Genomic DNA, 19,594 nt, shown 5'->3' on the forward strand with positions numbered 1-19,594 from the left:
CGGTTGTATCTTTCTCCCTATGAGCAGGAATAAAGCAGCACTTTGGAGAATTCCGGATTTTTTCTTTCCATCCTTTCAGCAGCATATTAGTAATGGGGATAGCTCTGCCCTATTATTGTGCTGCTGAGAGGACATATTGGGAACACCTGCTATGCATTCGGATATTTCACCCCAATCAGGATGTGTCCAATAGCCACATGGGGGATGTGTTTACTGGAAGCTGTGAGCCAGGAGCCCCATTAACTTGGTGGTCAGAGTCCACGACTGCACGTCTGGCTTTCTGAATCCCACAGTACTTGACTAGTGTTGTCACGATACCAGAATTTTGAGTTCGATACCAATACCAACTTTTTTTTTTTTTCAATGCTCGATACCAATTCGATACTTAATAAATTTTATTTAAAAAAAACCCACAAGAATAGAGATGCGCCCGTACGGACCATATTATTTTAAAACTAAAGTTTGCCTTTAAAATTTAAAATAAATGTTCTTTAAAAAATTGCCCTATTCTTACTCCTAACACTTTTTTATCTTTTAGCCTGCATGGCTATGGGGCAATCTGTAGTTTTATTTAGTAGCACGTTTTTATGTGGTACTGAATTTGGTGGTTTCTCCGCTTGCACCATTTACCGTACGTCATCAGGAAGGTGATAATCTTATAATATACACAATAACACTTCAGCTATCAGGGGGATGATGGGAACTGTAGTCATGTGATACACTTCAGCTATCAGGGGGATGATGGGGGTTGTATACATGTAACACACACTTCAGCTATCAGGGATGATGGGGGTTGTATACATGTAACACACACTTCAGCTATCAGGGATGATGGGGGTTGTATACATGTAACACACACTTCAGCTATCAGGGATGATGGGGGTTGTAGGCATGTAACACACACTTCAGCTATCAGGGATGATGGGGGTTGTATACATGTAACACACACTTCAGCTATCAGGGATGATGGGGGTTGTAGGCATGTAACACACACTTCAGCTATCAGGGATGATGGGGGTTGTAGGCATGTAACACACACTTCAGCTATCAGGGATGATGGGGGTTGTAGGCATGTAACACACACTTCAGCTATCAGGGATGATGGGGGGTGTAGGCATGTAACACACACTTCAGCTATCAGGGATGATGGGGGTTGTAGGCATGTAACACACACTTCAGCTATCAGGGATGATGGGGGTTGTAGGCATGTAACACACACTTCAGCTATCAGGGATGATGGGGGTTGTAGGCATGTAACACACTTCAGCTATCAGGGATGATGGGGGCTGTAGGCATGTAACACACTTCAGCTATCAGGGATGATGGGGGCTGTAGGCATGTAACACACTTCAGCTATCAGGGATGATGGGGGTTGTAGTTGCACTATTCCAGCTGGATTCGGGCGGCAGAGTAATGTGCAGGCTACCGCCCCCTCCCACTTCCCTTCACAGTTGCAGCCAGGCCGACCTTTTGTTCACCCCCCACATTGCTGATGCCGGCCCGGGAGTGTCCTGACGGCTCCCACCTCACAGCCACCCACCTCCTGTCAGATCTCCTCCTCGCCTCCCCCACCTCCAGCCTTCTCCCCCGGACGGTGCAGCTCTCAGCCTCTCTCTTCCCTCTCCTGCCGCCGACGCTGCTCTGTAATGCTATACTGACCCAGGACCCCGCGGCGATGTGAGAGGCAGGAACGGCCGGCGGCAGCAGCAGCATGGTGCGCGGAAGATCGGGGTCCCAGGTCTGTGTTTGCAGTGGTGGCACATAGAGAACATGACAGGCGCTCAGGTAGCTGCCTGTCATGTTCTCTGCACTATACTCTGTTAAACTACGCTATTTTGTAGTTTAACAAAGTATCGATACCAGGAAATCCTGGTACCGAACCGTTTTTTTTGCCCCGAAAATCGATAGTAGTATCGATTTTTCGGTGCATCGTGCATCCCTAATGTGGACTGTGAGTGTCTTTCCCCATTCATTTGTATGGGACTGCCATCAGGCATCCAATAGAGACAAGTAACTGTGCCAATGCTGTGAGATTCAGTAAGGCTGATGTGCAGCTACGTGATGTGAGCGTAAATTCTCTCATGACTGAGCTTGGTTCATTCCAGCCTCACCCTCCTAATGGAATGACCTCTTCAAAGGTCACGAAGCATGTCCACTAATGTTTCCCCTACTCATGTCCGGCCCTGTCCCTTGTTGTCTGTGTCAGTGAATACTGTTTAAAAACAGCTCAGGCAAGATGGCTACCCCCAGAGAGTAATGATAATGTAGGACCTTTACAGAAGTTATGTAAGATTAGAAAAACAAAGCTGCTTTCTTCCAGAAACAGCACTGCTCTGTGTACAACGTCCTCAGTCACGTATGTTCGGGGAAATCTGAGCGTGTTTGAATTTCTCTCTAATCTGTGGGAAGTGACCGAACATAGAAAGTAGCAGCCAATGTGAAATGTGCTTACATAGTGTGATATATAATGAGGTAGAACCAAGCAAGAATTGGGGAGCTGTGACAGTGCAGTCAGTAAATGCTCCGCATAGAAACTGTATTTCTGGTGAAGGACTTCAAAACCACCGGGTGACTATGGGAAAGGTCTTGGGATGCTGCTCATTGAGTTGGCAAGTGTCCCTTTGTAAGCCACACCCCAAGTGGGTGTGGCTTACAAAGGGGCATATCCTAGTTATCATCCAATTATCGTTACCGCAGCTACATATACGATAGGACGTGATATTGATTTAGGCCAATGTCGCCCAGCCCTACCTCTCTTGACATTTCATGAAAAGAAAACCAGGTATGTTCCCAGCAGCAGCAGCTATTCATTTGACACTTTCTCCAGTTATAGTAGTTGTTGTGTAGATGAGTATACGCACAGCTATACCCAGTTTATAGCACTAGGTTTTCTTGTGTAAGTTTAAAAATACATTATTTTGTAGCATCAGTGTTATGTCAGTAATATACAGCTAGCACTCAGCACTTTGTCAGCCTCACTTGGATCACAACTAGTGATGAGCGGATATTATAGTAGGAAGCAAATGGCTTGGTTTCTATCTGTATTCCGCTCTTTGAAGTTTGCTCTGCTTCCTACCGCTCCTCCCCACGTGCTGGGAAAAGATGGATCCAGTCCTGGGAAACTTCTCCCAGTTTCCCAGGACTGAATCCAGTTTTATTCCAGCACCAGGAAGCAGAGCAAACTTCAAAGCCCGATGAGCAGAATACAGATAGACGAAGCGATTCCCTAATTACAACCCCCACCATGCACAAATGGCATCATTGTGAGGGGATAGTCCATGTGAGGCTGCCTGCATTAGTCATGGAGTTATTAGACATCTTCACATTGATTACAACCCTCACTATGCAGCATTAGAGGTTTGCATGGTGGGGGTTGTAATGCATGTGAGGCTGTGCAAAGGCTACTATACAATGCACCGCAATGTGACAACCTAGCTGGCAGTAATGGAAGCCATCATAGGAGACAGAGGATGGGCTGCTCAGGACCCATACAAGTGTGCTGTACAGCAGACACTAGCACATGGTGAAGACCCCACGATTCCTATGTGATCGCTGGACAGAACAATAGCCTCCATGACATGCAGTAATGTGAGAACAGTTTAGAATCAGTCTGACTGAAGACTGACATTTTGTCCTATTGACTATAGGGTTAAATTGTAAAGTAGATAAAGTTAGTGGAATATTGGGCCTACTAACAATCCCTTGAAGGCTTGTATATGGCAGCTAGTTTGAAGGTTTCAGTTCACTTGATCCTGCAGGCCTTGCATTCAACTCCCGGTGGCTGGAGAAGTTGGATGCAGCCCTAGAAGATATGGCTTCAGCTTAGGACCATTTATGTTTTTAGGACTTGCTGGCTAGAAACACATTCTAATCTCACCCAACTACGCTACAGGGGTGATCTGGTGGTATTATTGGTTCCTCTGCACGGCTACTTCCAAGATGATCTTGGGCATAGTCAGTCACTAACTGAAGCAGGACAAGCACTGCAGCAAGTGACTGGGCGAGGGGGCTGACACTGTTGTCACAAGTCTCTGAACTAGAAGCCGGAGCATTCAATGGGGAACCTGAAGATGCTGTAGGATCACCCCTGGGGAGGGGTGAGAGCATATGCTATTCTTGCTTGGGTATCACCAACACTATAGCAAAAAAAAAAAAAGTGGAGTACACCTTTAACCCACAAGGCATTCCCCCTAGGCCACAAAGTTAGCCTATGTACTGACAGGAATACCTCTTGTAGCCACCACTATACTCTTAGCACTAACTCAACTCTGTGCACGTGCCAAGGAGCAGGATGTCACATGCACATTGTTCCACAGCACCTGTACAATTGGTGATACAGAGTGGCTGATAAAGGGTGGAGGAGGTTACAAGTGGTCCAAGAGGCATCGCCAACAAGTGGATGAAGTAAAAATAAAGGATTGCCACATGAATCCCATAACCTGATTGCTCCCTATAGGATGCTGTGATTAGGGCAAGTTTCTTACATTCATCCTTTGTAACATCGCTGAGAAATTCTGAGGTCAATCCTTTTGCAAATAGCACAGTTAGGTTTTGGTGCACTGGGGTGGATCCACCTAATGTTAGCAGGGGCAGTATTCTGGCCCCCAGTGTGCCAAAACCTATTTGCATTAGGACTAAACTGAATATTCTGGAAATGGCAGACAAAGGTAAGAAACTAGCCCTGTACCCTATAGGAAGCCATCAGCAGGTTAGATTCCTTTAAGGCTAATCTGCCCATTAGTTGACACTTTAAAAGGAGTTTAGATTTTGCCTTGCCGGTATGTGCGTTCCGAGCGGGGCCGCATGGCAACCCAGCTCTGAACCGCAGCGGCCCCGGGTGCCGCTTGTAGCCCTAGACCGCAGGTATTAGCGGGCACGGTCCGATCGCCGTGCCTGCTAATACAGTAATCAGATGCAGCTGTCAAACATGACAGCTGCATCCGCTTACCAGATTCAGCTTATCCCTGTTGTCTAGTGGCGGAGTTTGCTCCCCCAGGACGTTATCCTGGAGGAGCAATCTCCTTGTCTAAAGTCGGCCGGGGACCACTCCAAGATGGCGCAGTCCTCGGCTCGGCACTCGTTTACTTCCGGCTGCAGCAGCCGGAAGTAAACGAGTGCCGATCTCATGGATCTCTGCAGCATATCTATGCGGCAGAGATCTATGAGAGATCAGTGCACTTATACTAGAAGTCCCCCAGGGAGACTTCTAGTAAGTGTGTGTAAAAAAAAAAAAAAAAAAAAAAAAAAGTGTTGTCAATAAAAAGCCCCCTCCCCTAATAAGTCAGAATCACCCCCCTTTTCCCAGGTTATAAATTAACATTTGGTATCGCCACGTGCGTAATTGCCCAAACTATTAAATCACATTCCTAATCTCACACGGTAAATTGCGTTAGTGCAAAAAAAAAAAAAAATCCCAAAGTGCAAAATTGTGCATTTTTGGTCGCATCAAATCCAGAAAATTCAAAATTACTAACCTGGTAATTTCTTTTCTTTGAGCCCATGACGGCACCCCTGGAGAGGACCACCTCCTACTCCCATAGGACAGGAAACAGGATACAGGAAATCCCTGGATCATATAAAGAAGTAAACTCCCCTCCATCGCCAGTCTTTACCAAGGACCTAGGAGCGAAGCTCACAAGACACACAAAAAGAAAAATATATACAAAAAAATCTTTTTTTTTTTTTTTTTTTTTTTTGTGTTTATAAAGAAGTTTACTTTTTCTATATCTATGTAATAAAATTATCACTACTATTATTATCCCTTTTTCTTTCTTTTTTTTTTTTTTTTGGGTGGGATTTAGGCGGGGTGCCGTCATGGGCTCAAAGAAAAGAAATTACCAGGTTAGTAATTTTGAATTTTCTCTTTTCGCCCTATGACGGCACCCCTGGAGAGTAGAATAGGAATATAACCGCCTAGGGAGGGACCACTGCCTGCAAAACACTACGTCCAAATGTTAAGTCTTCGGTGGAAGATAGTTGTAACCTGTAGTGTCTAAAAAATGTATGTGGAGTACTCCATGTGGCTGCCCTGCAGATCTGATCAATGGAAACCGCTGCCCTCTCAGCCCACGAAGTTGCCACAGCTCTAGTGGAATGTGCCCCGAATCCAACTGGTGGTGTCATGTTCTTGACTCTATAGCATTCTCCAACTGCCTGTTTAACCCATCTGGCTATTGTCTGTGTGGAAGCCGACTTGCCCTTGGTCTTACCCTGAAAGGATATAAGCAAGCTGTTACATAATCTCCAACTTTCTGTGACCTTTAGATAATGTAAGATAACTCTTCTAACATCCAGACTATGCAAACTTAATTCTTGATCGTTAGCTGGTGTGTTGTAAAATGATGGTAGTATCACCTCCTGAGATCTGTGGAAGTCCGTAACCACTTTTGGAAGAAAGGCTGGGTCAGGAGATAATACGACTCGGTCCTCTCTAATGGTCATGTAAGGAGTCTGTATAGAGAAGGCTCTAATTTCACTTACTCTACGGGCTGACGTTATTGCCAATAGAAAAGCCAGTTTATAAGACAGGAATTTAATACTGCAGTCTGCTAAAGGCTCAAAGGGATTAGCGGTAAGTCCGTTCAAGACAAGGTTCAGATCCCAAGGCGGAACCCTAGACCTGATCGTGGGACACAATCTGGAGGTTGCCTTTACAAATCTTTTAATCCACTGATGTTCAGCTAGTTTATAGTCATAGAGTGCACTGAGGGCGGAGATCTGTACCTTGATGGTGCTAGGCCTGAGGTGCTTGTTTAGACCCTCTTGTAAGAATTGTAAGATTAAAGGAATCTCAGGAGGAGCTAGGACATAAACAGGTTTATTTACAAATTTACAAAATGCTATCCATGTACGTAGATATATAGTAGAGGTAACTTTCTTTCTACTGGCTAGCAACGTGGTGATTACTTCGGATGAAAGGCCTCTGTCTATCAACAATTGCCTCTCAACAGCCATGCCGTCAGGTGAAGGTTTTGAACCTGAGGGTGAAATACTGGGCCCTGGGCGAGGAGATCTGCCTTGTCCGGAAGAATCCATGGGTCTGTCAGAGACATCTTCCTGAGCCAAGTAAACCACACCCTTCTTGGCCAAAAGGGCGCTATTAGAATTATGTGGGCCCTGTCCTGCCTGATCTTTCTGACTACTCTCAGGATTAGTCTGATGGGTGGGAATGCGTACAGTAGGCCTCTGTCCCAAGGCTGGGCTAGTGCATCCAGAGCCCTGGGCTTGTCTGCAGGACATAGGGAAAAGAACTCTTGGGTCTTTCTGTTCTTCCGCGATGCGAAGAGGTCTATCTCCGGTGATCCCCACATTCTGCATATCTGTAGAAATACCTCCTGGCAAAGCTCCCAATCCCCCTGGTTTAGGGAGTGTCTGCTTAGAAAATCTGCCTTCACATTGTCTACCCCCTTCAGGTGAAGTGCCGAGAGGGACAGACAATGTGACTGTACTAGCCTGAACATGAAGTGGGCAACTCTCATAAGTTGTACTGATCTTGTGCCTCCTTGGTGGTTGATGTACGGCACTGCCGATCTGTTGTCTGTTAGTATTCTCACGTTTCTATCTTTTATTAACGGAAGAGCCTGGGACAAGGAGAAGAATATTGCTCTCATTTCTCTCACGTTTTGTGGGTCCCTGGCCTCCTCTGGGGACCACAGGCCCTGAAATACTTGTGTGTCTGTATGGGCTCCCCCACCCCCTGGGACTGGCATCTGTGGTGATGGTCAAAATGTTGTCCAGAATCCAAGGAAGTCCCTTGGATAGATGCTCCCTTTCCTTCCACCAATAGAAAGATCTGAGAGTCTGTGGAGATAGAGTGAAACAAGAATCAAGAGACTCAGAGGCACCGTCCCACTCACCAAGAATCTGTGATTGTAACCCCCTAGAGTGGTACTGTGCCCAGGGAACCGCTGGAATGCAGGAAGTAAATAGACCCAACACCGACATAGCCTTCCTAAATGTAGTAATGGGATTATCAAAAAGCTCCTGTGTTCTGGAAAGAATATTTGAAATCTTGTTATCTGGTAAGAAGGATCTCTTAGCTCTCGAATCCAGACATATTCCCAGGAACTGACAAGATTGAGAGGGGATCTTATTGGATTTTTCCTCGTTAATCTCCCAACCTAATTTAGACAGGATGTCTTCTACTATTTTGATCTGGCTCTGAAGAGAGATTACTGAGTCGCCGACCAGTAAAAAATCATCCAAATAAGGAATGATAATTATATCCTTCTCTCTGATATGTGCCATAACCTCTGACATCACTTTAGTGAAAACTCTAGGTGCCTGTGAAATGCCAAAAGGTAAGGCCTGGTACTGGAAATGACAAACTGAATCGTTAAGTTTGACTGCTACCCTCAGGAATCTTTGATGGTCCTGGTGGATGGGGACGTGATAGTATGCATCCCTTAAATCTAAGGTGGCCATAAAACAATCCTGTGAAAGATTCAAAATGGCTGAAGAAACTGACTCCATTTTAAACCTTTCGTAGGCTAAAACCCTGTTAAGAGGTTTAAGATTGATAATGGTTCTAAAAGAACCATTGGGTTTCCTTACCAAAAACAGAGTAGAGTAAAAACCCTCACCACACTCTGTCTCCGGAACGGGAACCAAAACCTTCTTCCTGAGTAAGGACTGTACTTCCGTAGAAAGTGCTGTCTGCTTTATGGGATCGGATGATAAATCCGTAATGACGAATCTTTCCCCTGGGGAGGACACAAAAGAAATCTTTAAACCGTGCTTTATTGTATCCAATACAAAGGAACTATTGAAAATACCACACCACTGTGACCAAAAAAGAGAAAGGCGACCTCCCACAGGGACCTGGCGTCATTGAGCAGGTTTTTTGGTATTGTCAGAACCCTTAAAGAGGAACCCCTTGGATTTCTTGGTGGGCCTCCATTCCTTCCTATTTGTATTAGGATTATTATTCGTGTTAGGGGCTCTATGTGTGTTCCTACCTTTTCCCCTAAAAGGACGGCTAGATTGCTGCGGGATCAGAGGGAACCCCTTTTTTCTATCCGAAGCCTTCTCCAGAATGCTATCTAAGGCTGGACCGAAAAGCAGGTTGCCTTCACAAGGGACTCCACATAATTTAGATTTAGAGGTGACGTCCCCCTTCCATTCTTTAAGCCACATGGATCTGCGCGCAGAGTTTGAAAGTGCTGCTGAACGAGCGGAGAGTCTAAGAGCATCCGCTGAAGCATCTGATATAAATGAGACAGCATTCTCTAAGGTCTCAAAGGGTTTGAGGAGCTCCTCCGCAGGAGTCCCCTTACTAATCATGTCTTTAAGTTCAGACATCCATACCCCTAGAGATCTAGAGACTGAGGTTGCTGCCACTAGAGGTTTAAACAAGGCAGTGGATGCTTCCCAGTCCTTCTTTAAATAAATCTCTGCACGTTTGTCCATAGGGTCTTTAAGAGTTGCACAGTCCTCAAAAGGTAGCGCATTAAGTTTTGTAATCTTGGCTACCGGAGGATCTATCTTTGGAGCAAAGCCCCAGGAGTTCGACTCCTCATGGTCAAATGGGTACTTCCTTTTGAACTGAAAAATAATTGAAAAATTAGTTGTTTAGTTATATATACTCTTCTATATCTTTACCTGTTTATCCAAGAAAACAGAAAAAAACACTCACAGCGGCTGGAACAAAAAATTTTCTATCCGGATTGGACCATTCGTGCTTAATCAAGGCCTTAATGTTTTGGTGAATGGGAAAGACCAATCGTTTCTTAGGTGCTAGCCCTCCAAACATACGGTCCTGTATAGTATTAGTTTCTGGAACCTCTTCTATACCCATAGTCTCCCTTACTGCTTTAATTAGTGATTCTATATAGTCAGCAGAAGGTAATGGTGTAGCCACTTCTTCCTCCAGACTCTCTACGTTAGATGAGCCTGCTTCTGGTTCGTCTATACCCAGCGATAGGTCCTCATCGTCCCCCAAGGTAGATGGAGGCTGACTGTGAACAGACTGCTCCACCTCAATAGTAGGGGGTATTGGGGTAGCCAAAGGTAACTGAGACACAGGTGCTGGCGCCAGCTCTGGAGGAGAAGCTGTGGTAGTGGCCGGAGCCTGAGAGGGCATAGAGGCCTGAAACCAAAAAAATAAATGTACAAAAGAAACTTTTTTTTTTTTTTTTAAAAGGCAAAGAAAAAATTCTACCTACCCTAATTTCCTTCTTTATCATGTTCTTCATGTTACGCATAAAAGAGGGTCCCTGCTCCTCTAGGACTCTATTCATACAGCTACCGCACAGCACTTTAGTGTAAGAGCTACTTAATCTTTTCCTACAAACGGGGCAATCTCTGCTCTTAGCATGACTCTTTTTAGTAGTACCCTCCTAAAAATGAGAAACATGGCAAACTTAGACAAAGGAAGAAGGAAATTCTGCTGGGGAAAATCCCCTCTTACCCACTCCATACCACAGGGGCTTGAATCCTGGCTGGAGTAGATTCTGATAATTCAGCGCTTTCAGCCTCCATAATGGACAATTGAGGTCTTGGAGGTGTAAAAGACTCTCTGCAGCCGTTGTCAGGAACAGTAGAGAAGACACCAGGCAGCAGAAACAAAATACCGCTAGAGCACACAGAAACTGAGCACTCACCTGGCGTCCTTCTCAGCAGCTCTTTTGAATTTGGCGCCGAGAGTCACATGACCGGCTGGCTCCGCCCCCCTCGCCGCGCGCTGAGACGACGTCACCCTCCCGGCGCTCCACCTGAGGCAGGCCGTAGGCCCCGGAAGTTGCCGAACACGGCCAGCAGAGCAACCCCCTCCCAGCATCATCCAGCAGCCATGCCGCAGGGCGCGCAAACGCAGCGCTACGGATCGGGGCACCGGACCACGCCGAGGAGGGCCAGGGGAGCTCCGGGGACCCATATCTGGAGGTGTCGGGGGAGGAGGCCAGACTTGGAGGCTGCTCCCCACTCGGAGCCTGACGCCGCCGGGAAGCCGGTAGGATATTACCCGGTAACCCCCAGTCATTTCTTTCCGTCCAGGGAAGGGAAGGGAAAAGCCCTTCCAGCTCCTGCTCTCATGGGGACAGGAAACAGAAACTGGCGATGGAGGGGAGTTTACTTCTTTATATGATCCAGGGATTTCCTGTATCCTGTTTCCTGTCCTATGGGAGTAGGAGGTGGTCCTCTCCAGGGGTGCCGTCATAGGGCGAAAAGAGAAAAATTGTAATAAAACGCGATCAAAAAGTCGTATATGCGCAATCAAGGTACCGATAGAAAGAACACATGGCGCAAAAAAACACCTCACACAGCCCCATAGACCAAAGGATAAAAGAGTTAAGCCTGGGAACGGAGCAATTTAAGTAGCATATTTGTTAACAATGGTTTGAATTTTTTACAGGCCATCAGATAAGTTATACATGTTACATAAAGTTGTAATTGTAATGACTTGAGGAACATATAGCAAGTCAGTTTTACTCCAGGGCGAATGGCGTAAAATCACATTTCCCCCAAACAAACTGTTTTTTTTTCGATTTCACCACACATTTTTCTGGTTTTGCAGTGTACTTATGCAAAAATTCAGCCTGTTATTGCAAAGTACAATTAGTGACGCAAAAAATAAGGGCTCATGTGGGTTTCTAGGTGGAAAAATGCAAGTGCTATGGCCTTTAAAGCATGAGGAAAAAAAACGAACGCAAAAATCGAAATTGGCTCTGTCTTTAAGGGGTTAAATCCCTGTACACCAGAAACCACCGACAGGTCTTTAGGCTGTGGCAAGTCATGGTACAGCCCTTGATCAGTGAAGTGGTCGTAGCCACAGCAAGCCCAGATACAGCTTGCACTTAACAGGTCTAGTGCTTTGTCCAAGGGCAGCGCAAGCAGATGCTTACAGTCCAGCTGCCAAAACCCTGTATGCTGAACACTTTACAGGTCAAAGCCCCATGGTTACAGATAAGACAATTGCTTTGACAAGAGTGCCTGTAAGGGTCCATTTACACAGAAAGATTCTGACGGGATTATCTACCAAAGACAGGAATGGATTTGAAAAGTAGAAGTCTCAGGCTTTCCTTTATGACCTGATCTGTTTAGTCTGTTTCTGGCTTTGGCTTTAAATCTTGGCAGATAATCTGTCAAATAATCTGTCAAATAATCTTTGTGTAAATGGACCCTTAAACTGGTCTAGGAATAACTAATGAAGTAAATGTAGAACAAAAAGGTGAAAGTTCAGGCAAGCAGATTTATTGTAGAGTAAAAATCTTGAGAACATTGGTTTATAGTAGTGGATAGATTGCAGATCACTTGTCACACCACCTACAAAGTAACAAAAGCTTAAAGATCTTAAAGTGTTGACAATTGCATTTATTAACACGGCTGTACCATTACATTGTTTGCCTTATAAACTCCACATAAGGAAACTGATCAACCCCATATTACCCACCTGACCCTCTAACTGCTGGTAAGAAAAATAAGGGCCTGCACACAAGTCATAGCATCAAGTCATTATTCATAGCATTGCCCAGAAACCTCCCAATCCCTTCTGGAATAATCCCAGGTACAGACTACTCTGTAAGCTACCTGCTGTATGATCACGTACTACTCAGTCCAGACCCAGAATGAGATCAGAAGCCACCACATGTATTTACTAGCCTTAACACAAGAGATGTTTTATATCGTAAACCACATTAACTACCTTGCCATGCTGGCTGTTACCACATTAAAAAGAGTCAAGAGATTCTGAGCCCCGTAGTCCCAGAATAAACCATCAACATGGTAATGATGTATTTGTTTGCTTTGACCCAGATGTCAATCTAAAAACAGCAAGACCATTGAGGTAGTGGAAAGTTTATTTACAATGGAGTTACACTTAAGATACCAAAGTATGGAGAGAACTGAGCTCAGGCATGCAAACTCTGAAGTGGGGAGGGTCACAGAAGACTAGCTGTAGATACAAATTTTTCTGAAAAACCTGAGGATTAAGGGAATGTCATATAAAATGTGTACTACCCATTTACTGTCAACTACTCTACAGTTAACAAACCCTTTATAAAATAAAGAGACATCACACTTATGTACAGTTTGTAAAAAAAAAGAAAATCTAAGATCAAAAACAAAATCTCCCGCAAAATTAAGCACGTTCTCCACGGATTCTTCTTGCTAGCTGGATGTCCTTGGGCATAATGGTTACTCTTTTTGCATGGATGGCGCACAGGTTAGTGTCCTCGAAGAGACCCACCAAGTATGCCTCACTTGCTTCCTACATAAATAAAAACATAGTCAGTACATAGAGCTACATAGTATATAGAGTCAGTTAGCTTTACCAGCATCAGCTCCTCACCTGCAGGGCACCAATGGCTGCACTCTGGAACCTCAGGTCAGTCTTGAAGTCTTGAGCGATCTCCCTTACCAGACGCTGGAAGGGAAGCTTGCGGATCAGCAACTCCGTGGACTTCTGGTACCTTCTGATCTCTCTCAAAGCCACAGTACCAGGCCTGAAAAACAGACACTTGTTTTAGCAGTTTGTAGGCACTCCATTCTAAGTGCAGATTACTCTATGTACAGTTTAGGCAGTGTCAGGCCACATACGCAGCAGTTTGTCTGTAAACAGGGATCCTGTTTCACAGACAACGAAGGTACTGATTCCATGGTGTCGTCCACATCAGTAGCAGAATGGATCAATGGCCACGGACTGGCACATATTTGGCCTGTTTGCTGTCAGGGCTCGAAGTTTAATCCCCTTCAGAACTGCATGGTCCATGGATGCCAGCAACATGTTCATGGGCAACCAGTAATCACAGACCATTAGTGACATGCAGTTCTGTAGACAAGGCCTTACAGCTTCCAGGACAATGCACTAACTTGACAGGTTGTGGTCACCTACTTTGGCTACATATTTTCAATGGAACAAGGCTCACTAGACATGCATTTTCTAGGTAGGAAGCTTAAAGGAGTTATCAAGGATTAGAGAAAATGTAGCTAAACAGCACAACCCCCATCCTGCTGCTGTGCTTAGTATTACAGTTCAGCCTGGATAACCTCTAACGTTATACCTTAAGGTTCAGTTTCTGCAGCTACATACAACAGCCATCAACAACAAAAAGCTATAGATTCCCTGTATATGGAGTAGATTACAGAAGCTGTCCGTATCACAGGACTTCTAGAAGCATCAAGTTACCTGTATCTGTGAGGCTTCTTGACTCCTCCGGTTGAGGGGGCACTTTTCCTGGCAGCTTTGGTGGCCAGCTGCTTCCTGGGAGCCTTTCCTCCAGTTGACTTACGGGCGGTCTGCTTTGTACGAGCCATTGTTCAGGAATGCAAACTAAGAAAAATGATTCAGATGGTCAGTTTCCAATAATGTTCATTGACATTAAAAACAATGACATTTCATGCAGTTGAAGTTGAAGTTGGTTGCCCTATTAGCCATTTCAGGCCACTGAAAAGCAGGCCTGGGTACAAGTTGTCTCTTGCTTTGAAAAGGTAACTGCTAGCAAACCTGACAAGCAGTGTGTACCAAGTGATCAGAGGCCGGTGCACAAGTATAGCACTCTGCTGTACACAGTATGAAGGAGTCAGCACTGAATTGCTGATTGGGTCCTGGTAAAGATGCTGACTAGCGTAAAGGGGTTTCTGGGACATTTACTGAGGGCATATGCCAAGAATATGCCATCAGTATCTGATGAGTTGAGTTCCAATGCCTGCTAGCCATGACTGTTTGCCAGAGCCACATCACCCGCACAATGATCAGTGCTACAGGCAGACTGCTCTTAATGTAGAGGCCATACGGTTTTATTACAGCTTGGTCCTATTTAGGGATGGTCCGAACAGAGTTGGTTTGGGTTCGTACGAACCCGAACCCTTGGAAAGGATTCCCGCTGTCTGCCCGCTCTGTGGAGCAGGCGCATCCAGCGGGAGGACCGCCTGGAAAACAGGGATACAGCCATAGGCTGTATCCCAGTTTTCCAGGCGTTCCTCCCGCTGTATCCGCCCACTCCACAGGGAATCTGCTGTCGACCGTTCGGGTTCATACGAACCGGAACCTCAGCAGGTTCGGACCATTCCTAGTCCCATTGTAGCCCTGCATGACCACCACAAAGCCTTCTGCTTCTAAGTGTTTAACTGTATGTGGACACCATGATTCTGGCAATCATTGGGGGAGGGCTGACACCCAGCACCTCTTTAATGACATTTTTAGGCAGGTGTTTACAGGTAAACTTGAAGGTCTCACAACTGACTATTTTGCAAAATACATTAGTTTAGCCAACTTGGCCTCTTTCCCTTCCATTGTCGACAGCTTGTCATCTAGGTTACTGACCACCACTCTAGAAGCAGTGGTCTGACTGGTGTGTAAGTAGCTATAATGTGCATGTTTAATTATACACAATATCTCAACACATGTACATTACAGCTACACATACACCAGCCAGACCACCACCTCTAGAGTAACCGGTTACCTAGACAAGCTGTCAATAATGGAAGGAGCAGCCTATCAGGAGGAGACAAGTTTGCCAAAGTAAAGCATTTGTAAAGATTCAGCTTTAGAAGCCCTACTAGTTTGTGTTAGTTGAGATGGAACGGCCCCTTTAAGCAGATAATGAAGAGCCATGTAAAGCCAGCACAATAGGCCTGAGTTACCCTGTGTAATGCTGCATTCCCAAGTGGCCAAAACCACACTGACAGTCATTAACAGCCGTGTGATGTCATTCATCCCCCGAGCAACATATGGCAGCTATTAAAGAAGTGGTGCATGCTTAGGAACGGACATCTTCTAGTAGTAGGGTGTGAATAGTCAGAGGCCTGGATCACTTCTGGCTACTACTATGCACTGTAGCTGAGATTATAGTAGCCTCAGACTATATTAGTAATTATAGCTCCAAGCAGTAAGGATTGTACAAAGCAGAGGACGGTATACCCTTGTATTACAACATGTGAGACTCCCACCTCCAAGCTAAAGTGACCATGCCTGCTGGAAGTTGTATACACCCACCCTGCTGCTCAATCACTATTTGACTGTATTAGTATTAAAATTGGTTCTCAAGATATTTTAATAAATGGCAATTTTGAACAGAATTCCCCTTTAAAAAAGTCTAGGACATTGCTGCTGGATGCCCTTCAGGAAGTTGTGTATTTTCAGTCTGACAGTGCTCTCTGCTGCCACCTCTGTCCAGGTCAGGAACTGTCTAGAGCCAGGGAGGTTTTCTAAGGGATTTACTACTGCTTTGGACAGTTCCCATCATGGACAGAGGTGGCAGCAGAGAGCACCATGCCAGACAGAATAAACCACAGCATGCAGGACATACAGAAGCTGATAAGTACTGGAAGGCTTGAGTATTGTTTAATAATTTAAGTCTGTACAACTTTTACATGAATGGATTTAAAGGAAAAAATGCCCAGTGTACCCTTTTTAACTTATGTTAAAAACAAACAGATCTTGCTTTAGGAGAACAAAATCTCACTGACATAACAGACCAAGTTAAATGTAATGGAAACAACGACACTGAACTGGGACTTAGACGACAATTACACCAGTAACAACATATCTGCAAGTTAAAGAGTTAAAATTTGAAGGGTTAGAAATTGGGAAGAGCACCACTCTTGTCCTCAGGGTCAGGGTGGGATTACAATGTAACATCAATGGAACCTTATTGCAATAACATGCACCACCTGAGGCTAAGAGGGGCGCTGTTCACAAGGTTTCATTAAAATCCCACATTTCCCCTGACAAGTTTATAATCCTAGACATCACTTTTACCCCTAGCTGCACCGGGACGTTACTGAACGTCCTGATGCCACTAGGGGGGTGTTCAGAGGGGAGAGTTGGTGCGTCTACTCCTTTTTGCAACGCCACTACATGCAGCCCGGGACCACGGCTATTAGCGGACACGGTCTGATAGCCGTGCCCACTAATTAAGTATTTACATGCAGCTGTCAAAGTTGACAGCTTCATCTAAATTCTTGCTTTCCCCCATACCTGGTGGTCTAGTGGTGGGATCGCCCCCCCAAAACTGCACATTTTTGGTCGCAAATCTCAAAAACTGTAATAAAAAGCGATCAAAAGTTGCATATACGCAAACAAAAATGCACAAGCTATAGCATATTGTACACGAGGAAAAAACAAAAGCGCAAAAATGAAAACTGTCTGTCCCCTGAGGGTTAAAGCAGGGATAGGGACCCTTCAGTGATCCAGCTGTAGCAAAACTACAACTCCCATCATGCCTGGACAGCCTTCGGCTGTCCAGGCATGATGGGAATTGTAGTTTTGCAACAGCTTGAGGACCAAAGTTTCCCCATGGCTGCTGTAAAGAGTTAATCATGAGACCTGGATGGGAACTAATAGGAAGCAGTGACTAATCTGTCCCTTTTAGCTCTAAAAAAAAAAAAAAAATACAAGTAGAACCAATTGGCTGCCTAGTTGTTCCCTATATAAGCAGAGAGCTCGCAGATCAGCACATGTCTGCAGCCAGACGCGCCTTCAGCTCACACAACACAGCTCTCTGCTGCCCCCAGCGGCCGCGCAGGCGCACTGCAGCCGCTCAGACACCCGCCATTATGTGATCTTTATCATCCGGCACAAAAACAATTTTACAAATGTGAGGCGGGAGGAGTGTAAGAAAAACCGTTTCCTTATGGCGGAAAGCCTCGCGATGGAAGTGACCGTTAACGTTTCCATGGTAACCAGGCCAGGGCTGAGGGGGGGATTTAGTGTTGGGTTCTCAGAGATGGAGGAAAAGAGGAAAAATGCGGGAGCCATTAGGCTGAGGAGAAGAAGAAACGACAACCGTGCTGTGTGTACAGGGCCCGAGAGCTCGGTAACGTATACAGTCGCCGGGAGCGCGGGAAGTATGGGGGGGCCCGGTGTGAGGGCCCACACTGAGGGCTGCTGGCCACCATTACAGGGCAGCCTCTCCTCACGTCCTGTCTCCTCTTCCCTCAAGCGACGAGACAACATGGCGCCCAGCGAGCTCCGGGAAACAAGGGGGGAGGGGTGAACTTACCGCCTGACCTTTCCACCGGGAACCACAACCTAACCTACCGATTCTTAACACATTTTTACCCCCCGGTCATAACGACTAACCGTAAAAAAAAAATTCCGTTACCGGATATTTACCGTATCACACCGATTCGGTAAAATGACGTCACCCCTACAAACCTCAGCTCAAAAACAGACACGGGGCAATGTACAGAGCCAAAAAGCGTTACCGGACGCGTTTCCGGTGCCACGGAGAGCGCGCGGCGGTCACTTACCGGACAGTCCCAGAGAGCGTAACGAACACAACCGACGAGGCGAGTGAGAGCGTACGTCTGCGCCCGCCACCCCGCCTTATATAGGCTGCGCCACGTCACCCCTGATTCGTCGCCTTTGTTTCCCTGGGAGCGCCCTCTGATTGGCTGTAGGAGATCCAGGCGAGCTGTGATTGGTGGACGGGAAGAGGGCGGGGAAACAAGCCCCCCAGCTCTGTCTGTGTGTGCGGTCTCATAGGAGCACAATGTAAAATCATAATACAAAACAATATGCGGGATGAGGCGAGCGGTGCGGTAACGCAGGGCACGGGAAATACAGGTCCTTTCTGGATTATATGCTGCTCTATCAATCAAGCAATCATTCAATTAATAGAGTCACCAATTATTCAATCAATCCATACATGCACCAATTGTTAAAGCTGCGTTCACACACATGCAGTAACGCAATGAAAATGCAGTAATTATTGATTTAATTCCAGTGTGTGAACATATTAGTGCATAGATACCTCTAATATTAAACCTATAGATCTCAAACAGTTTAAGGCCGTGTTCAGACGTGGTAAAAACACGGCTTGTGTCACAGAACGGCTGCTTGTGTCACAGAACGGCCGCTGTCTGAGATCTTCAACCTGGCCGGTACTGGTTAATGCGATCGGCAGCTGCGATTAAACAACGGCTGTTGCTGCAAACTTGTTACAACGGCCGTCGTTTAATCAAAAAATACATTGTGTTAACGTGGCCGAATGCTTTGCGCTCCTGTACTGACACAGGAGACTACACATACCATACCCAGGTGGTGTTTCTGTGTTTGCTGCTTTTTTACACTTCAGTGAAGTTTTTAGGCCCAATTCCTTTTTTTTTTTTTTATAAAATCCCAGCATGCTCGGTTGGTGGTGGCTTTTATTGTTATATGTAATAAAAAAAAAAATACGGGGGGGGATATATAATGTTTTTGTTTTTTTTTATATTCTGCCACGGCAGGCCATGAGCAAAACTAAGAGCGGCTTTAAAAGGAACAGGGACTATATAGGAAGGACTTATAGACTGCCAAGGCCGTTCTCCAGAATCACTGCAGTGTGTGACGGCAGCCTGAGGTCTCATACAGTGCGGTATATACTGTATACTCTGTACAGGCTTATAGCGGAGAATAGCTCCATAACACAGCATCTGATGGACGGCATGGAATCACTTGCGTAGCTACCATGAAGGCAGACCACACCACTGCTATGGGGCCCGTGCACTAAGGGGGTCTGCAGGCCCCTGGCACTTTGACCGAAGGAGCAAGAAGCCATTGGTTTCCTGCCCTGCCAGTCTATCTTGTGGCCGGAGGCAGGGCCGTGGTCCGGTGCCTAGGTGTGGCGGTGGTAAATGTGACGCCTAGAGCTATTACCTACCAATCTACCAATCC

The 19,594-nt window shown here is 45.8% G+C and overlaps 1 protein-coding gene across 1 annotated transcript; it reads right to left on the bottom strand.

The window, feature by feature from the left end:
- Nucleotides 1-12,167: 12,167 nt before the first annotated feature.
- On the bottom strand, nt 12,168-18,288 carry LOC138801265 (histone H3.3A). Its single transcript, XM_069983889.1, has 4 exons — nt 18,190-18,288; nt 14,123-14,266; nt 13,286-13,439; nt 12,168-13,204 (listed from the first exon to the last, which is right to left on the bottom strand). Exons 2-4 carry the CDS (start codon nt 14,248-14,250, stop codon nt 13,076-13,078), a joined length of 411 nt encoding a protein of 136 aa, XP_069839990.1. The 5' UTR covers nt 14,251-14,266; nt 18,190-18,288; the 3' UTR covers nt 12,168-13,075.
- Nucleotides 18,289-19,594: the final 1,306 nt, after the last annotated feature.

This window comes from Dendropsophus ebraccatus, chromosome 9 (assembly GCF_027789765.1).
Source record: "Dendropsophus ebraccatus isolate aDenEbr1 chromosome 9, aDenEbr1.pat, whole genome shotgun sequence".
In the NCBI taxonomy this organism is placed as follows: domain Eukaryota; kingdom Metazoa; phylum Chordata; class Amphibia; order Anura; family Hylidae; genus Dendropsophus; species Dendropsophus ebraccatus.

What these genes read in the sequence shown, in the direction of transcription:
- LOC138801265 (XM_069983889.1), bottom strand. Translation starts at nt 14,250, where the DNA reads ATGGCTCGTACAAAGCAGACCGCCCGTAAGTCAACTGGAGGAAAGGCT. An exon ending in AAGAAGCCTCACAGATACAG is followed by an intron (nt 13,440 to 14,122) that starts GTAACTTGATGC and finishes TCTGTTTTTCAG; the next exon opens with GCCTGGTACTGTGGCTTTGA. An exon ending in CAGCCATTGGTGCCCTGCAG is followed by an intron (nt 13,205 to 13,285) that starts GTGAGGAGCTGA and finishes TTATTTATGTAG; the next exon opens with GAAGCAAGTGAGGCATACTT.